Consider the following 16,226-nt stretch of genomic DNA (forward strand, 5'->3'; position numbering starts at 1 on the left):
TACTACATGACTGGGCTTGTAACATTACATTTTTATCACCCTTAACAGATCAGTCAGTGGGTGGCTATCTAGGAGGTTAATTGTGCATATACTTGGTGGCAAATACAATTTTGGAGTAGGAAGGCTAGTTCCCTTCCTCCTCATGAAAAGCTCTTGTTTTCAGTAGGAGAGTGATTCCCTCCTCTTCGGCCCTCTCCTTTCCCTTTGTCCTCTGGGGGCAGAATTCCTGAGCTCTGTAGTGCACTGCAAGAGCTAAAGGTGATTTGTCAAGGGGGGTGTTCTTTTATTGTTCTGTAGATAAATGCTGTTATTGCTCACCACACTCCTATGGAAATAGTATGCATTTATTGAAATATTTTAAAATTTGTTTATTTTATTTCTTCTAATAGCCTCCAACTATAGTATGCAGCATCTGCAAACGTGATGGCCATTCCAAAAATGACTGCCCAGAGGATTTTAAGAAAATTGATCTAAAACCACTACCACCAATGACAAACAGATTTCGGGAAATACTTGATATAGTGTGTAAGAGATGCTTTGGTAAGTACAGTATTACTGTTGGACTAGTGTAGGACTTTTCACTTCATAGGCTGTAATTCATAATTTCTAAAAATTAAAGCCGTAGAGCCGAGTTCTGTTCCCTTTAATGTGATGGTTACTCCATTGACTTTAGTGGGAGGAAGTACAGTAATGTAGCTGAAACAGAATTTGGCCCATATTGTTTTGTCATACAGTTTGAGGTCAGTAGAGTTATGCTGGCAAAGAATTTGGCCCCAAAATAAGCAAGAATTTTTATCTTCAGTTATTATTGGTTTTGGAGAGAACAGGCAGCCAATGTGCATGGAGTACTCCTGACAGAATTCTGCACACCTGCAGGCACGTAGAATTCATATGGTCTACATATTTCCATGCCCCCCACACAGAAAAATGCAAAAGATGTATGCAGGGGGACAGTGTGTCTGTTCCAGCGTGCCTGAAGCAGCCTCAGAAAGGCAAATCACTGTGCGGGTAGGGAGGCTGGGCATGCGTGCCTGTGGGGGAGACGTTGATCACTGTCATGGCGCAAATAAAACATTTACCAAGCAGTCAATAAAATGTCAGGACAAGCAGAACCAAGCACTTCCCAAAGTACTCAGCCAGGTCCAGGACAATGATTAGCAAAACTGTACGACTTTCATGTGTAAAAGTCTGAGCAATTTAAAATGACATTCTACTTTTTTTTTTTATTGCTGTTTGGTGATCTGTAATTTAATTTAAATGAAAATCCAGGATTATAAGTGGAATGCAGGGTATTAGTTACCAAGCATTTGTAATTTAACTTTCATGTGTTTAGGAAATGCTGATGGTTATTGTGACTTTATTCTATATTGTAATTTAAATAACTTACCAAAACAATTGAAACTGGTTTATATTGCATTATATATTATTATATATATTATACTGATTATATTGCATTATTTTGACAAATAAAATTTGCAGAGTTTTTCACATTTTTTAATTTTTTGGGGCAGAATTTTTAATATTTTGATGCAGAATCCCCCCAGGAGTAATAGAGATTTGGTGCGGTAAGCAATGTGGCCGCAGACTTGGTCTATGCTACCAAGTTATGTTGGTATAACTACATTGCTCAGGTATAACTTCGTTACTCGGGGGTGTAGAAAATCCACACCCCTAAGTGATGCAGTTATACTGACCTAACCCCTGGTGTAGACAGCACTATGTCAACGTGAGGGCTTCTCCTGTCGATGTAGCTACTGCCTCTTGGGGAGTCAGAGTACCTATGCCGATGGGAGAGCTTCACTACATGCTACAGCGGCACAGTTGCACTGATGCAGCTGCAGTACTGTTACCATAGACAAGCCCTCAGTATTAGCCAGATTGCACAGCTCTTACTCAGGCAAAGCTCTTATTGGCTCCCAAGAGTTTTGCCTGAGTAATGACAACAGGATCAAGTCCCAAAGTAAAATGCAGTCAGTACTAACTACCATAGAAAATGTCAGACTTTAAAAAAAAAAAAAATCGGTATTCAAAGAGAATAAATATTAGCAAATACTTTAATTCATAAAATCAGATATTTAGGGCCAAAAATGTAGTGGAATGTTACATCAGAGTCTAACTTTTTTTTCTCAGATGAATTATCACCTCCTTTCTCTGAGCAACAAAACAGAGAACAAATTCTGGCAAGTTTGGAAAGATTTATTAGAAAAGAATACAATGGTATGTAATAATAGGTAACCACTTATCATTTGTTGTTAAAATTTCTCCCTTCATTCCAGTTGTCTAGCCCATTAATATAGAACTGTCTTTCTTTGTTCCTTTGTCTATTTTAAAATGGTGGCATCTTCCCTTTGACTGTGTATATAAAGGTACCTGTAGACATATAAACTCAATCCTTAACCCTTCTCTGGCCCCTTTGTGCTGCCCCAGTGATGCTGGCAACTGGTGCATCTCCCCAGCATGGGGAAAAGCCTTCATGATGTAGGTTGACATAACCAAACCCTTGAGCTGACCCCAAGCACAGGAGGCATGCCATGGGAGGGAAAGAGTATTATTGGTCTGTAGCCAACTACATATAGTTTAGAGTAGCATTGTGGCCCATATACTTACATGGACCCTGTCAATATAGTGTTTGAGTGCCTCTGAAATCCTAATGATTTTATCTTCGCATCACTTCCATGAAGTAGGAAACATTATTCTCAATATATATCTATTGTGGAAACCAAGGCATAGAAAAACTAAGTGACTTGTCTAAGGTCACACCCAGAGTCTGTAGCACAATCAGGAATTGAACCAGGTCACTTGAGTTCCAGTCTATTGTCTTACCCAGAAGACCATTCTTTCTTCCAGAATTGGCCCCAAGATCAGGTAGCTGTGAATGCTGCTTTTGCAGCCCCACTCTTCAGCTGTGCCCTGTGCTTATTGGTGACAGCTGAGGATTGAGGGCACTATCTTTCTGTCACAAAAACTTAAGACTGAAGGTTTCTGATTCCATCAAAGGTTTGAAAGTAGCCATGAGCTGATCGACATAGTTTCTTATCACTGATTTCAAAGTGAACAAATTATAGTGATCTAAAACAGGTCATTCAGAAAGAAATTCTTCTCAATTATATTACCATGCTTATTAATAAGTGAGTGAAAATAAATTTCAAACAAAAATGGAAATGAATAACCCAAAATGGAAATAAAAAGTTTCATTCAGGAACTGCATTGGCTTAATTATTTGTATCTTGTACCATAGACTATGGTTAACGGGCACAGAGAAACATCCCAATCAACCAAACTTTCCTAGTAACAGAAAATGGAATTTTCATGTTGTTGTTGGAATTATCATGATTTATACAGGGTTATTACCTGTATTTATTACCACAACAACAATTTAACCTTAAATTCCTTTATTACATCCAAAGCCCAATAATATGTTTACAATTGCTCTAAACATGCCTATAAAGCCTAAATAAGCAATTTATTACATCCAAAGAGCAACAAACCATTTATAAGCTGTTTGATCAAGGCACTTACAAATGGGCTGAACTCAGGGGTGCTTAAACCTATATTGTCAGCTCCAACTTGATCAGGCAGGTATTAGCAATGAACTTCTGAGTTTACCTTTTTATACCCATTAACAAACAAGTGATATCATTGCCAATTATCGGACCTTAGCTAAAGCCAGAAGAAGCAGTATCTTACATAGCCAATTATTTACTGCGCTTGGTTCCCAATTTACCTTGTTTTATTTTTATTACTGCAGCCCAACCTTAAATAAGATAACATTGGTATTTCAAATGGTCATTGCCAGTTTAACACAACAACTCTTCTTTCTCATGATCGCATTCTTTTTGGTCACCTGCTTTGAGCCTAATGCTCATGCTAATATCCCAGCTCAGTTTAAAACCATCCTGGTTTATTGTCAGCCTATATCCCTACAGTTGCAAAACCATGGGAAGTATACACGAACCAAAAAATCACAAAGAATCAAGTACGAATAGCTATACCTTAGTATCGGTGTCATTAACATGTATTATGACTAGTTTTTTGCATGTACTTATATACTTTTCAAAACTGTTAAAACTGTATTGTACAGTAAAAAACCAATTAATGCATGTAGAAATTTATATGTAATAATTAGTTACCAAGTCCCTAACACAGCAGGCACATCAAAAATTGCATTTTAATTTCTCGTCAGTTGCACATAGAAATTAAAATAATGTACCAGTTACTTCTGTTTGACATGAGATGTCAGAGGTGTCCAATAAAAACTGATTTAAAAGTCCATTAAATATATTATGCAAAATTGGGTCCAGCCTCTCATCTCAAATAAACAATTTCCAGTAGTAAGCAGTGCCAAAAGATATTACAAAAAAAGTGACTTTTTTGTCTATTCTTTTGGTTAGACAAAGCCAGACTGTGCTTATTTGGCTCTTCAAAAAATGGATTTGGATTCCGGGACAGTGATCTGGATATCTGCATGACCTTGGAAGGCCATGAAAATGCAGAGGTGGGAGTTCAATATTTGAAAATACGTGTTGCAATTACATTTTATACTGAAAATGAGGAAAGATTTATGATCCTTCATTCACTTACTCCATGAAATATAATATAATATTTGTTCAATTTGTGGGGCGAGGATCCATAGTTAATTGCTCAGATTTTGCTATTTATTTTTCTAGAAACTAAATTGTAAGGAAATAATTGAAGGTTTGGCAAAAATTCTTAAAAAGCATCCAGGTATGTATTTTAAATGTACTCTACATGATATTTACAATTACATGTATCTATTTGTATGTTTAACATTTATGGAAATATTTTATCCTGCCTCCTCAGGTTTAAAAAACATCTTGCCTATAACAACAGCCAAAGTGCCTATAGTAAAATTTGAACACAGACGGAGTGGCTTAGAGGGAGACATCAGCTTATACAATACGCTAGTAAGTGTCTCTTTCTGTAAAAGCTAATGCATACTTTGCAGGATTGTTTGGAAAGTTTGCCTACAGGTGGTGATACTTGGACGTCTAAAAGATGGAGATAGCATTAAAGTTACTAGGGAATAATTCTGAATTAGAAATGAAACTACCATATCCTATTTTTTAAAATATTTTAATTAAAATAGTCCCAAATCCTCACCCCAGTGCCCAGCCCAGGTAGTTGGTTAGTTTTGTGGCACAGTGGTGGAGGGGCCTTCCTTTTTTGAGCTGCAGAGGAGTCACTGTGGCCTTTCAGCTTAATGGAACCTGTGTGTCCTTCAGTTTCTGGCTCTTTTCTTACATTGTGAAAACAAACAGCTTTTCCCTGCCGTGGACCCCTCCAGACCAGCAAAGGAGAGACCAGGATTTGCCCCAGATTCGCTCAGTTTTTGAGTGACTCCATCTTTGAACAAGCTGGTGTGTTCAGGTGCTAATTTTTACATATATACTGGTCTGAAGTCAGCCTTTAATTGTGTTCTTGCAACCACACTGAAATGTTGCATGGGTGTCACTGAGCATAGAATTTGCCTCCCTGTATATTTTGGCTCTCTACATCCCCATGTCTGAACTGCAAGCTGTACCATTTTAAACTATGTCTAATACTTTTCTGTTTTCCAGGCACAGCATAACACAAGAATGCTGGCTACGTATGCAGCTATTGATCCTAGAGTGCAATATTTGGGATATACAATGAAAGTTTTTGCTAAGGTAGTATAAAGATACAGTACAACATGACTTTATCAATATTTATTATTTGTATAGCACTATGCACTGTGCTAGACTGTCCTTGTCCCAAAGAGCTTACATGATGCTGATGCCAGCTAGAAATGAGACAAGCGGAATCTTCTTAATCTGAGAATTAAGATGCTACCTTCTGAATGGCTGTGTATGGGCATATTCAAGCCTTAGGGCATGTCTATACATGTGCACTAGAAGAGTGTGACTTTTAAAGTGCACTAAATGGCCTGTGTAGACCCTGCTGGCACAAACTAATCTTCCATAGTATTCTTTAGAAATCACACCCCTCTAGAGCGCATTGCCGCTTCATGTAGACAAGCTCTTAGAACCAGATTTTGTCCTCAGGTATGTACAGTGAGTTCCCATTGAAGCCAGTGAAGTTGCAAACATATTCCAGAGCAGAAATTGGCCTAAATGCTCTCTGTTGGCTGTTGAACTGTTTGTGTTCGATGGAAAGCTGATATTCTGAAAAAGTAGGTTTTAATTTCCTTAACTCAAGCCAGCTACACCAACAAAAAAGCTTAACAATATAATTGGGAATCAGAATGCACTGTGCATCCAGATGGTATTTTTTCTAGCTAAAAAAAATATTATTTCTTTCCCCTATAATCATGCAGAAAAGCGTAATAGAAATTGTTTTTTTATGCAGGGAGATCTTGGAGATAAATGGTATGTGGCTCTGTAAATGACTTGGCATGCAGCCTCTTTGTTTGTTGACTGAAACACTATCTCTTTATTTGCTCTACATTATTTAATTAACTACATGAATGGATTTTCATGAAAAGACTAGCGGAATTTGTTTTATTATTGCTTCAGAGCTGTACCATAATACAAGCTGTTAATGTACTGCTGTCCCTTGAGATAATTGAAATATACTTCTGACTTTGTTCCAGAATGTGATAGTCATTTGTCCAGTGTATTATCACTTATGCTAATAATTAATTCACAAGTGGGGATTAGACTCTGTATTTACATTCTTTGGAAGAGCACAATGGGAACTGAGAGAGGGATAGGGTCTAAGCCCAAGACTGAAAGCCTGGAATTCCTGACTTTCTCTGGCTGGGACACTCCTCCTCTGGCCTGCAAATCACTTAAATCCTTTTGCCTCCGTTTCCCTGTCTGTCAAAATTGGGATAGTGGAAGGTGTGATGTGTTTATTAATAACAAAGAATTTGGATTAATATTTACTAGGGCTGTCAAGTGATTAAAAAAATGAATTGCAATTAATCGCAGTTTTAATTGCACTGTTAAACAATAATAGAATACCATTTATTTAAATATTTTTGGATGATTTCTATATTTTCAAATATATTGATTTCAATTACAACACAGACTACAAAGTGTACAGTGCTCATTTTATATTATTTTTTGATTACATATATTTGCGCTGTAAAAAAGATAAAAGAAATGTCTTTCAATTCACCTCATAAAAGTAGTGTAGTGCAATCTCTTTATCGTGAAAGTTGAACTTATAAATGTAGAATTATTATTACACCTCTACCCCGATATAACGATATATATCGGGTTGCGGTCCTCCGGAGACAAAAAATCCCACCACGTTATAGGTGAGACCATGTTATATTGAACTTGCTTTGGTGCCCCTCCTATTCCTTGTTCCCTGACCACCCCCTCAGAGACCCAGTCCCTAATCACCCCCAGGACCCCACCCCCTACCCAACCCCCCTGCTCCCTGTCCCCTGACTGCTCCGACCCCTATCCACATGCTCCGCCTCCTGACAGGCACTCACTGGCAGTGGCGGGAAGCGGAGCAACGCAGCCTCAGCCTGCTTCACTCCGCTGCCACCTCCTAGCCGCGGTGCTCCGCTTCCACCGCCGGGGAGTGCGGGGAGTTTGGGGAAAGGATGCCCCCTGTACTCACCTGCGGTGGAAAGCGGAGCACTGCAGCTGGGAGCTGGAGGAGTGGAGCGGGCTGGGGCCGGGCTGCTTTGCTTCCTGCCACCGGTGAGTGCAGGGAGTTTGGGGAAAGGACGTCCTCTGCACTCACCTGCGGTGGGAAGCGGAGCAACGCAGCCCCAGCCCGCTCCGCTTTCCTTACCCCTTCCCCAGCCGTGTCGCTGGGGGGTGGGGAAAGGTCCTGCACTCACATGCGGCGGGAAGCGGAGCACAGCGGCTGGGAGCTGGCAGAGTGGAGTGGGCTGGGACCGGGCTGCTCTGCTGCTGGTGACTGCGGGGGGGATCCCTTCCCCCAAGCCCCTGCCCCCGAGCGACACGGTTGGGGCTGGGGCAAGGGAAGCAGAGCAGGCTGCTTCCGGCCCCCTGCTAATCACCTGGGCCACTCTGGGACTATGGGGCCCCCAAAAGTGCCCCCTCACGGCTCCTGCCTCCCAGACCCTGGGGGTGCGGGGAGCCCCTGACCGCCCTCGAGACCCTCTGCCCCTTATCCAACCCCTCGGCCCTGGCCTGGCCCCCTTAACACGCTGCTCAGAGCAGCATGTCGGAGCTTCACCGTGTTGTATGTGAACCCGCATTATATCGGGTTGCGTTATATTGGGGTAGAGGGGTATTATTATTTTTACATGACTCCCTTTAGCTGACTTAGCTCTTGTATACAAGGGAGGGTGGATTTTTACTTCAGGTATTTGGCATGCGGCAGGGGAGGGGAGGCTGGTGCAGGGACGCTGAGTTTGCCAGGCCTCTGTTCTCCATGGCAATGTTTCTCAAACTTTTTGTGATGGTGACCCCATTTTGACGAAAAAAAAAAATGTTTGCCCCCCCCCGAAAAAATTGTCCCCCCCCCCACACCTTTGCCCCGCTCAGGGTGAGGGGCTTAAACCCCCTTTTGGGATGGGGGCCGCTAGGCTTAAACCCCCCTCAGGGTGGGGGACACCAGACTTCAGCCCTTCTCGGGATGCGGGGCTCTGGTCCCCGCTATCCCCGTAGCAGTGGCTTCAGGCCCCCATCCCCACTGCCTACCGGAGCAGTGGCTTCAGGCCCACCCATCTCCTGTGGCTTCTGCCGCCCCTGGAGCTGCAGCTTCAGCCCTCCCTCACTCCCCGTTGCCACCGGGGCTGCGGGCTGGGGTCTCAGCTCCCCGCTGCCCGTGGAGCTGCGACTTCAGCCCCTCTGCCGCCCCTAGAGCGCTTCAGCCCCCCGCCGCCCATACCTTCCTCCTCGCCCAGAGGTATGTGATTAACGTGTTAAAAAAATTAACACATTAATTTTGTTTTCAGTTAATCGCAGGCATTAACTGCAATTAATTGACAGCCCTAATAAGAGGCTGTTAAAATTGCACTGCATTGTGTGTATGTATTTAGAGTAAAGTGAACTGCCAATAAGAGTTATTTGTATGCTAGACATGGGAACAGAGTTTAAAAGCACATCTGTATGTTAGCATGTGAGCTCAGGGGTCAGTAAGTAGCACAAAATACTGCTCTCATTTTTCCAGACCAGGTTAATAAATGTCTTCCATTTTGATAATAGTTACAGTTAATATATAGCTAAAGAAGATTTTTTTTTTTACAGCAAAGCAATCATCTATATTTTCAAAATATTTTAAAGGGAATTTGCCAGATTAAAATTGATATGTTTCATAAAATCTTATGTCCATATCTGTGACTAATAAAACCATAATAAATTATACATTTTTCAATTTTAATAAGGTAATTCACCATTTATGTGTGATGTTCATAGAGCCCAGGCAATGAAAGTAGGCTAGCTGGTTTCACATTTAGCGGGTATTATACACTAGTGTAATGTAACAATTAAGTAAGTTGCAAATACCACAGGAAAATAACTAACTTCACATCAAAATCATTAAAATAAAAATTTAAAATAAAAAATAAAACTAAAAATATGGAAGCATCTTTGTTAACGTAAGGTTAGGAAAATGTTGGTTTCACAACATAGAAGTTTTGGAACTGAATTGAGCTGGATATCAAAAACTGCCCAATTTTAGAGGCTGCTTTGGAAAATTTGGGCCATAGAATTTGGAAGACATTTTCCCATCAGATCATTGAAGCTTTGTGAGTTGGTCAAATTTTGTTCCTAAACTACTTGACAGTGTCTCTCTCTAAATTTGTTGATAGTTATCTTTCAGACTTCATTAAACAGTTTTTAATTCTGAAACAGTAACTGAGTTTTGGTTCATTTCCATAGTTCACAGAGTTAAATACCTTGTCATTTAATTTTTATTCAGTGCTTTGTTCAAAATGTATTTTGTCCAGCGTTGCGACATTGGAGATGCATCCAGAGGAAGCCTATCTTCATATGCCTATATCCTTATGGTGTTGTACTTTCTGCAACAGAGAAATCCCCCAGTTATCCCAGTTCTTCAGGAGGTAGGTTTTCAGGAAAAGATGTAATGGAAAAAATGGCATTGTTTTTTCAAGTCAGATTTGAGAGTTTTTTGTCCTAGGGGTATTGGGTGCAAATGAAAATCCTGGGCCTCTTTTCATCATCCATTTTCTAACTTTTACTTTGTAAGTAACACTTAAAAAGAAAACAGCAGCAAAACCAGGAATGTATTTTGGACCTGGTTATGTGCTACCGCATTCACTTTCTTGGGTTTTGGTCAAATTATGGTGTTTGTACAATCAAGAGAAAGAGGATTCAGTCAGCAAGGAGGTGTAATGATGGTCCAGGTTAGAAGTCCTGAGTTCTAATTCCAGCTCTGCTATTGACTTGCTCTATGACTTTGGGCATATTACTCAAATGCTCTTCAGCTTCGTCATCTGCAAAAGAAGGGTGATGTTTATGTTCCTACCTGATAAGGTGTTGGAACAATTAATGTTTCTATCGCTTTGAAGATTGTGTTACATAAATGCTAAGAAATTTTACTAATAAAATAACATTATATACCTCCATTATTGTTTAAGGTGAGGCAAACTGCATTTATTCAGCCATCTGCCTTTCCCTGAAACGTTGACATTCTCTGGAGCTCCCTGATAGGAATAATTCTCAGATCTATCTGCCTTTTCCTCTTTTGCATAAAAGAGGAACTCTGGCTGAGTCACTCTATTTGAGACCATTACTTCATTGCCACTACTTTAATGGTCTAATACTGCTACTTCTGGGGCTGTATTTAAGTAACAGCTGAGTCTCCCTTTGGCCTATCCAAATTAAAGTCATGATGGGTGAGGCCAGCTATGGTCTCTCTTAATTTAGAGACTTAATAGGAAAGAGCAGCTGACTGCAACCAGGTGGGAGGATTTTATGCACATTTTCTTAGTTCTAAGGAACAAAGAAATTAAAATACATGAAATATTTGATAGATGAGCAGAATTGCCTTTAGGTAAAATGCATTTGAATGTTTTCCATGTAATGCCAAGCACCTTTCAAACTAATACTGAAATAGAAAGCTGTTCTTGCAAGAGTCTTCGCAGCAAAACTGTCACTGTTTTATGATTACTTAAACCCAAGGTGGCAGTGAACACGAGGAAAATAACTGTTCTTGTGTTTTTGCAGATATTTGATGGAAAACAGATTCCACAGAGAATGGTTGATGGGTGGAATGCCTTTTTCTTTGATGACATGGAAGAGCTGGTAATGTTCCAATTCCAAAATACTCACTAAAACATAAAACCATTACTTGAATACATGGGAGAGTTTTACCAGTTATACCAGCATAGTTAAATTGTGATGATTATACTGTTATAACTCCCTGTGTAGATACTCATACTCCAGTATAAGAGTAAGCTAAACCGAAAACCCCAAACTTGCTTCCAAAGCAACATAAGTTAAAGCAGAAAAAGGCACTCTTGTACTGGAATAAATGTCCACCTGGGGAGTTATGGCAGTATAAAAATATCCATTTAAAGTTGTGGCTTAGTTTATACAGGTATAACTTTTTCATGTAGACAAGCCCCTTATTAAGATGTGTAGTTTGTGGGGGAAAGTATTTGATTAATTGTACCTATATGAACTGTGTCTTAAATTGCATGTAGAAGAAGCGTTTGCCTTCACTTGGAAAGAACACCGAGTCACTTGGAGAACTCTGGTTAGGGTTGCTGCGATTCTACACTGAAGAATTTGACTTCAAAGAATATGTGATCAGCATTCGGCAGAAGAAACTACTAACCACCTTTGAGAAACAGTGGACATCCAAATGCATTGCCATTGAAGGTACCTTTTGTTGAATTTCTGTTCTGTTATGCAACAAAACCATGAATACGTGCTTGGGGATCTGATCTCCCATTGATGCACAGGATCTTTACATGGGGAACTTCCATTAATGATGATGAGACTTTGGTTTGCAAATCCTACAGCATACGTAGATGGGACAATAGACCCCTAACTTTTAATATTTCTTCTGTACATAATTCACATCTATTGCAATCAATTGATACACCCATTGCAATCAATAACCAAAAAATTGCTCTGCTCCCACCTATAGGTATATGTAATAAGGGACCATACACATTTAAATAGATACATTAAGTGAGAGAATATTTTATGCTGCAACATATTTTGCCCACTCTTGGATATTTTTCTTCCTTCCCTTAGATCCTTTTGACTTGAATCATAATCTTGGTGCTGGAGTCTCCAGAAAAAGTAAGATATTTATTCCTACTACAGAGCTCTTACTAATTTCTAAAGCAAAGTGCCTTTCTTTTGTCTTCCAATGATTTTACCTTCTCTTCATTAGTGACCAATTTCATAATGAAGGCATTCATCAATGGGAGAAAACTGTTTGGTACCCCATTCTATCCAATCCTGGGAAGAGAAGCTGTAAGTTCTCTTTGTGTCTTAAGCTTTAGTATAGTTTCCTTTCCTATATCTATCAGTGGTGCATTCTCTTGGCTTCTTTCAAATCTGTGTGACATGCACTCATGCATAAACTGAATAAAAAAGGTACAACTGGATAGAAGGCTGAGTACTAGGCATATAGAAACAGACCAGCAGGTATTTTCAGCATTCTCAGAGAAGGGAGCTATGTAGTAGATCAAACCCTTTGTAATAGTAAGTACTGCACTGGCAACTTCCCAGAAGCACCTGAGTTGTATGTAGATTTTTATAACTTTTTTTATTTAAAAAAAAAGAGTACACACATAACCATTATCATTATATTTTATTTGATAAACAAATAAAATTTGCTTATTGCTTGAGTTCCTCAGCAATAAAAATGTGAAGCTGATGAGCTTTGTTCTTGTCTTAGACTTACAGACAGGGAGCAGCATTTGGCTCTCCAGCTATGTGCTAAGCAGCTCTAATTTACAAAATACATCATCAAAAGGGAAGAGAATCCTAGATTTTATCTAGGAGCAAAAATTGAGTGTGAATCCTTAAAATAATGATCAATACTAGTTTTCTTGCCAAAGCAGTCAGAAGACTTTTTGCTTAATCAGCTTTAAAACACACTAAAGGCTTTAAGAACTTTGGTGATAGTCTGAATTAGTTGCTAAATAGAAGGAACAATCGCATCAGGCTTTGCACATACCCAGTATTATTAATTTCTACACTCAGTGGTAATGACTGGTTGCTCATTAAGAAAATAAACTTTTCAAGCCTAACCAGTAGAACGTGTACTGTCCACTGTAAACCACTATCAGAAATCCATTCCCATTAAGCGATCAGTATTTCAAAGAACCTGTGCTTGCAGACTGATGTTTACACCCCAAGGAAGGGTCTTAGCTGAAACACCTGTATCTTAGACAGAAAACAAACAACATCTTTGAAAAACCTTGAAATAATACAGGGGTGGGCAAACATTTTGGTCTGAGGGCCACATTTGGGTGGGGAAATTACATGCAGGGCCACGAATGTAGGGCTGGGGCAGGGGGTTGGCGTGTGGGAGGGGGTGCGGTGTGCAGGAAGGGGCTCAGGGCAAGGGGTTGGGGAGCAGGAGGGGTGCGGGGTGTACGAGGGAGCTCAGGGAAGGGGCTTGGGGTGCAGGAGGGGGTTGGGGTGAAGGTGGGGTGCGGCGGGGGTTGGAGGCTCAAGGCAGGGGGTTGAGGTGCATGGGGTGCAGCAGGAGGCTCAGGGCAGGGAGTTGGGGTGCAGGAGGGGTGTGGGGTGCAGCAGCGGGTTGGGGGCTCAAGGCAGGGGGTTGAGGCGCAGGAGGGGTGCGGCTTGGGGCTGAGGGCAGGGGTTTGGGGTGCACGGTGTGGCAGGAGGCTCAGGGTAGGGGGTGGGGTGCAGAAGGGGTTCGGGGTGCGAGCTCCGGCCTGGCGTTGCTTACCTGGAGCAGCTCCAGGGTGACAGTGGCACGCACCGGGGCTAGGGCAGGCTTCCTGCCTGACCTGGCCCCACGCTGCTCCCGGAAGCAGCCGGCACCAAGTCCCTGCAGCCCTTGTCTGCAGGTACCTCCCCCAAAGCTCCCACTGGCCACGGTTCCCCGTTCCTGGCCAATGGGAGCTGCACAGGGTGGTGCCTGCAGGCGAGGGCAGCACACAGAGCCTGCAGCCCCCCTCGCCCCGCTCCCCACCAGGGACCGTAGGGACGTGGTGCCGGGAGTGGCACGGGGCCTGCGGCACCACCGTGTTGGCAATCCTATGGGCTGTAGTTTGCCCACCCCTGAAATAATAGCTAAGCAGGTGGCCAGATGGGATTATTTAGATAAGAAGGGATTTTCAAAAGCAAGTGAGTTAGGAGTGCAAGTTCCATTAATTATTAATAGAACTTGTGCTCCTAAGTCACTTAGGTGCTTTTGAAAATCTCAACCTTACTGTTCGCTTATATCTTTAAAAAAAACAAAAAAACCCTCACCTTCAAAATCTGCAAATTGGACATATAACTGGTATATGTAAATAAATATGGCTATCACAATTACCATGGTCCTCCTTCCTCCACTCTTTCCATTTGTTGGTTATACTCGCTTGTATTTTGTCTTAGCTTGCATCATATGCTGTTTGTGGGAGGGTCTGTCTCTTGCTCTGTGTTTAGACAGTGTCTAGCCCAGTGGGTGCTGATCTGATTGGGGTTTTTGGGTGTTGCATATATACAATTAATAAGTAATAAATTAGCATGTTAGACTTAGTTTTTTGTGTTTGAGGAATAAAATGAACTAAGTGTATGTGTGTCTATGTAATAACCACTTCACAGATTATTATTAATCAACTGTCTCTCAAGCAGCATCTGAGTTTATTGTTTGCAAGGGCATTCAACAAGATGCTCCAGTACCTAAATGGAAATATCTTGGATGTTCTTCAATTTGCAGTGGTCTGTCCCAAGGTTTCATCCAACATTTAACAGAAAAGTTGGCCAAGTCAACATATGCACCCTAATTGTGCACCCTAACATGAGGGAAATACTATGAATTATGGTATTATAATGTTTTATTTATTCAAAGCACTTTAATAAACAACTAATCCCCACACCTCCAGATCACACCCATTCATACAGATGAGTTAAATGATTTGCCCAAGTTCACAATGGGAGTCTGTCCCAGAGCTCTGATTATAACAGGGGAGTTACTACGTTCACTCCTGTAGATCAAGCTGCTCTCTTTATAAAACACATATTTTGGCTTTAACTTAGAGTAAGTTAAAGGCTGCGTGGAGTCTGTCATAGAACGAACATGAGAGAGTAGGAAATGAAAGCATGCCACCCCACTTTAGGTCTTTGGGACAATCTGATTTATCTGTCCTCTCTGGCTGTTGTAAATTAATAAATGAATAACTTCTGTAGTGTAAAAGTCTGATACTTGTCTGCAGGAATACTTCTTTGATTCCAAAGTGTTGACAGATGGGGAGCTGGCACCCAATGATAGATGCTGTCGTGTCTGTGGAAAAATTGGTCACTACATGAAAGACTGTCCGAAAAGGAGAAGGTGGGTAAAATACATGAAGCAGACATCTTACATTAAAATTTATTTAATTCCGATCATCATATTAACTGAGGAGGACTTTCATGGCTTGCATGTTCAATGCAGATAAGAAAAACATATTACAGAGAGTACAGCGTATTTCTTATCAAAGCTTCCCATTATCCTTCTTAAGAGTCCATTGACCTCACCTTCCCACCCCCTTTTTGCCTTGCCCAAGCTGTATGACTAACCACAACCAGTTCCCAGTGCTCTCCTGAAAGAACGTGCACACACATGCATGGTTGAACTAACAAGATATGTGCTAAACACCAGTATTATCATCTGCTCTTCATTGCAAGCAGTCCTCCAGCCTTTGTCAATACACTGTCTATTTAGATTGTAAGCTTTGGGAGGGGGACTACGTTTTACCACATGACTTTAAAGTGTACAACTGTATAAACTATTACAGTGGATTATTGTATTGCTTATGATGAAAAAACAGTGCAGCTTAAAGAAAGGTTGTTTCTTATTCCTCACATTAATTCCAGTTTGCCATTTCTTCTGTCAGTGCTCAACTGCTTTGTGCTGCACCCATCAGTGCTGTTGCTGGGCCAGGACCAGGATGCTAATGTATTCTTCCTGAGAATACCTTGTGCTGTAGCACCTCCACCATCCAACAGAAACTGAGTTCACTGACTCTACTACAAGCTGTTCCTTAACCAGCCCAGGCTCTGGAAAGTGTTTCCCTGTGGGCTCTGGGGTAGTTGTGTTCCAGTACATATGTTGGTCATGATATTCCTTCCTGGGCATAGGAATTGTAGAAT

At 41.1% G+C, this 16,226-nt stretch overlaps 1 protein-coding gene across 11 annotated transcripts in view; it reads left to right on the forward strand.

The window, feature by feature from the left end:
• Positions 1-16,226, forward strand: part of TUT4 (terminal uridylyl transferase 4) — a 72,773-nt gene that overhangs the window by 45,852 nt on the left and 10,695 nt on the right. For 8 of the 11 annotated variants that reach the window (XM_084636143.1, XM_084636149.1, XM_084636151.1 and 5 more), the window contains 11 exons: positions 390-540; positions 2,131-2,217; positions 4,392-4,495; positions 4,668-4,925; positions 5,580-5,669; positions 9,884-9,997; positions 11,124-11,201; positions 11,603-11,780; positions 12,162-12,209; positions 12,304-12,386; positions 15,311-15,426. In XM_084636143.1, the coding sequence (XP_084492269.1) occupies positions 390-540; positions 2,131-2,217; positions 4,392-4,495; positions 4,668-4,925; positions 5,580-5,669; positions 9,884-9,997; positions 11,124-11,201; positions 11,603-11,780; positions 12,162-12,209; positions 12,304-12,386; positions 15,311-15,426 (1,307 nt within the window). The remainder of the gene's footprint in view (positions 1-389; positions 541-2,130; positions 2,218-4,391; positions 4,496-4,667; positions 4,926-5,579; positions 5,670-9,883; positions 9,998-11,123; positions 11,202-11,602; positions 11,781-12,161; positions 12,210-12,303; positions 12,387-15,310; positions 15,427-16,226) is intronic. The other 3 variants (XM_084636153.1, XM_084636144.1, XM_084636145.1) reach the window with 1 other exon arrangement.

Source organism: Lepidochelys olivacea, assembly GCF_965140295.1.
Source record: "Lepidochelys olivacea isolate rLepOli2 genome assembly, chromosome: 8".
NCBI lineage: Eukaryota > Metazoa > Chordata > Testudines > Cheloniidae > Lepidochelys > Lepidochelys olivacea.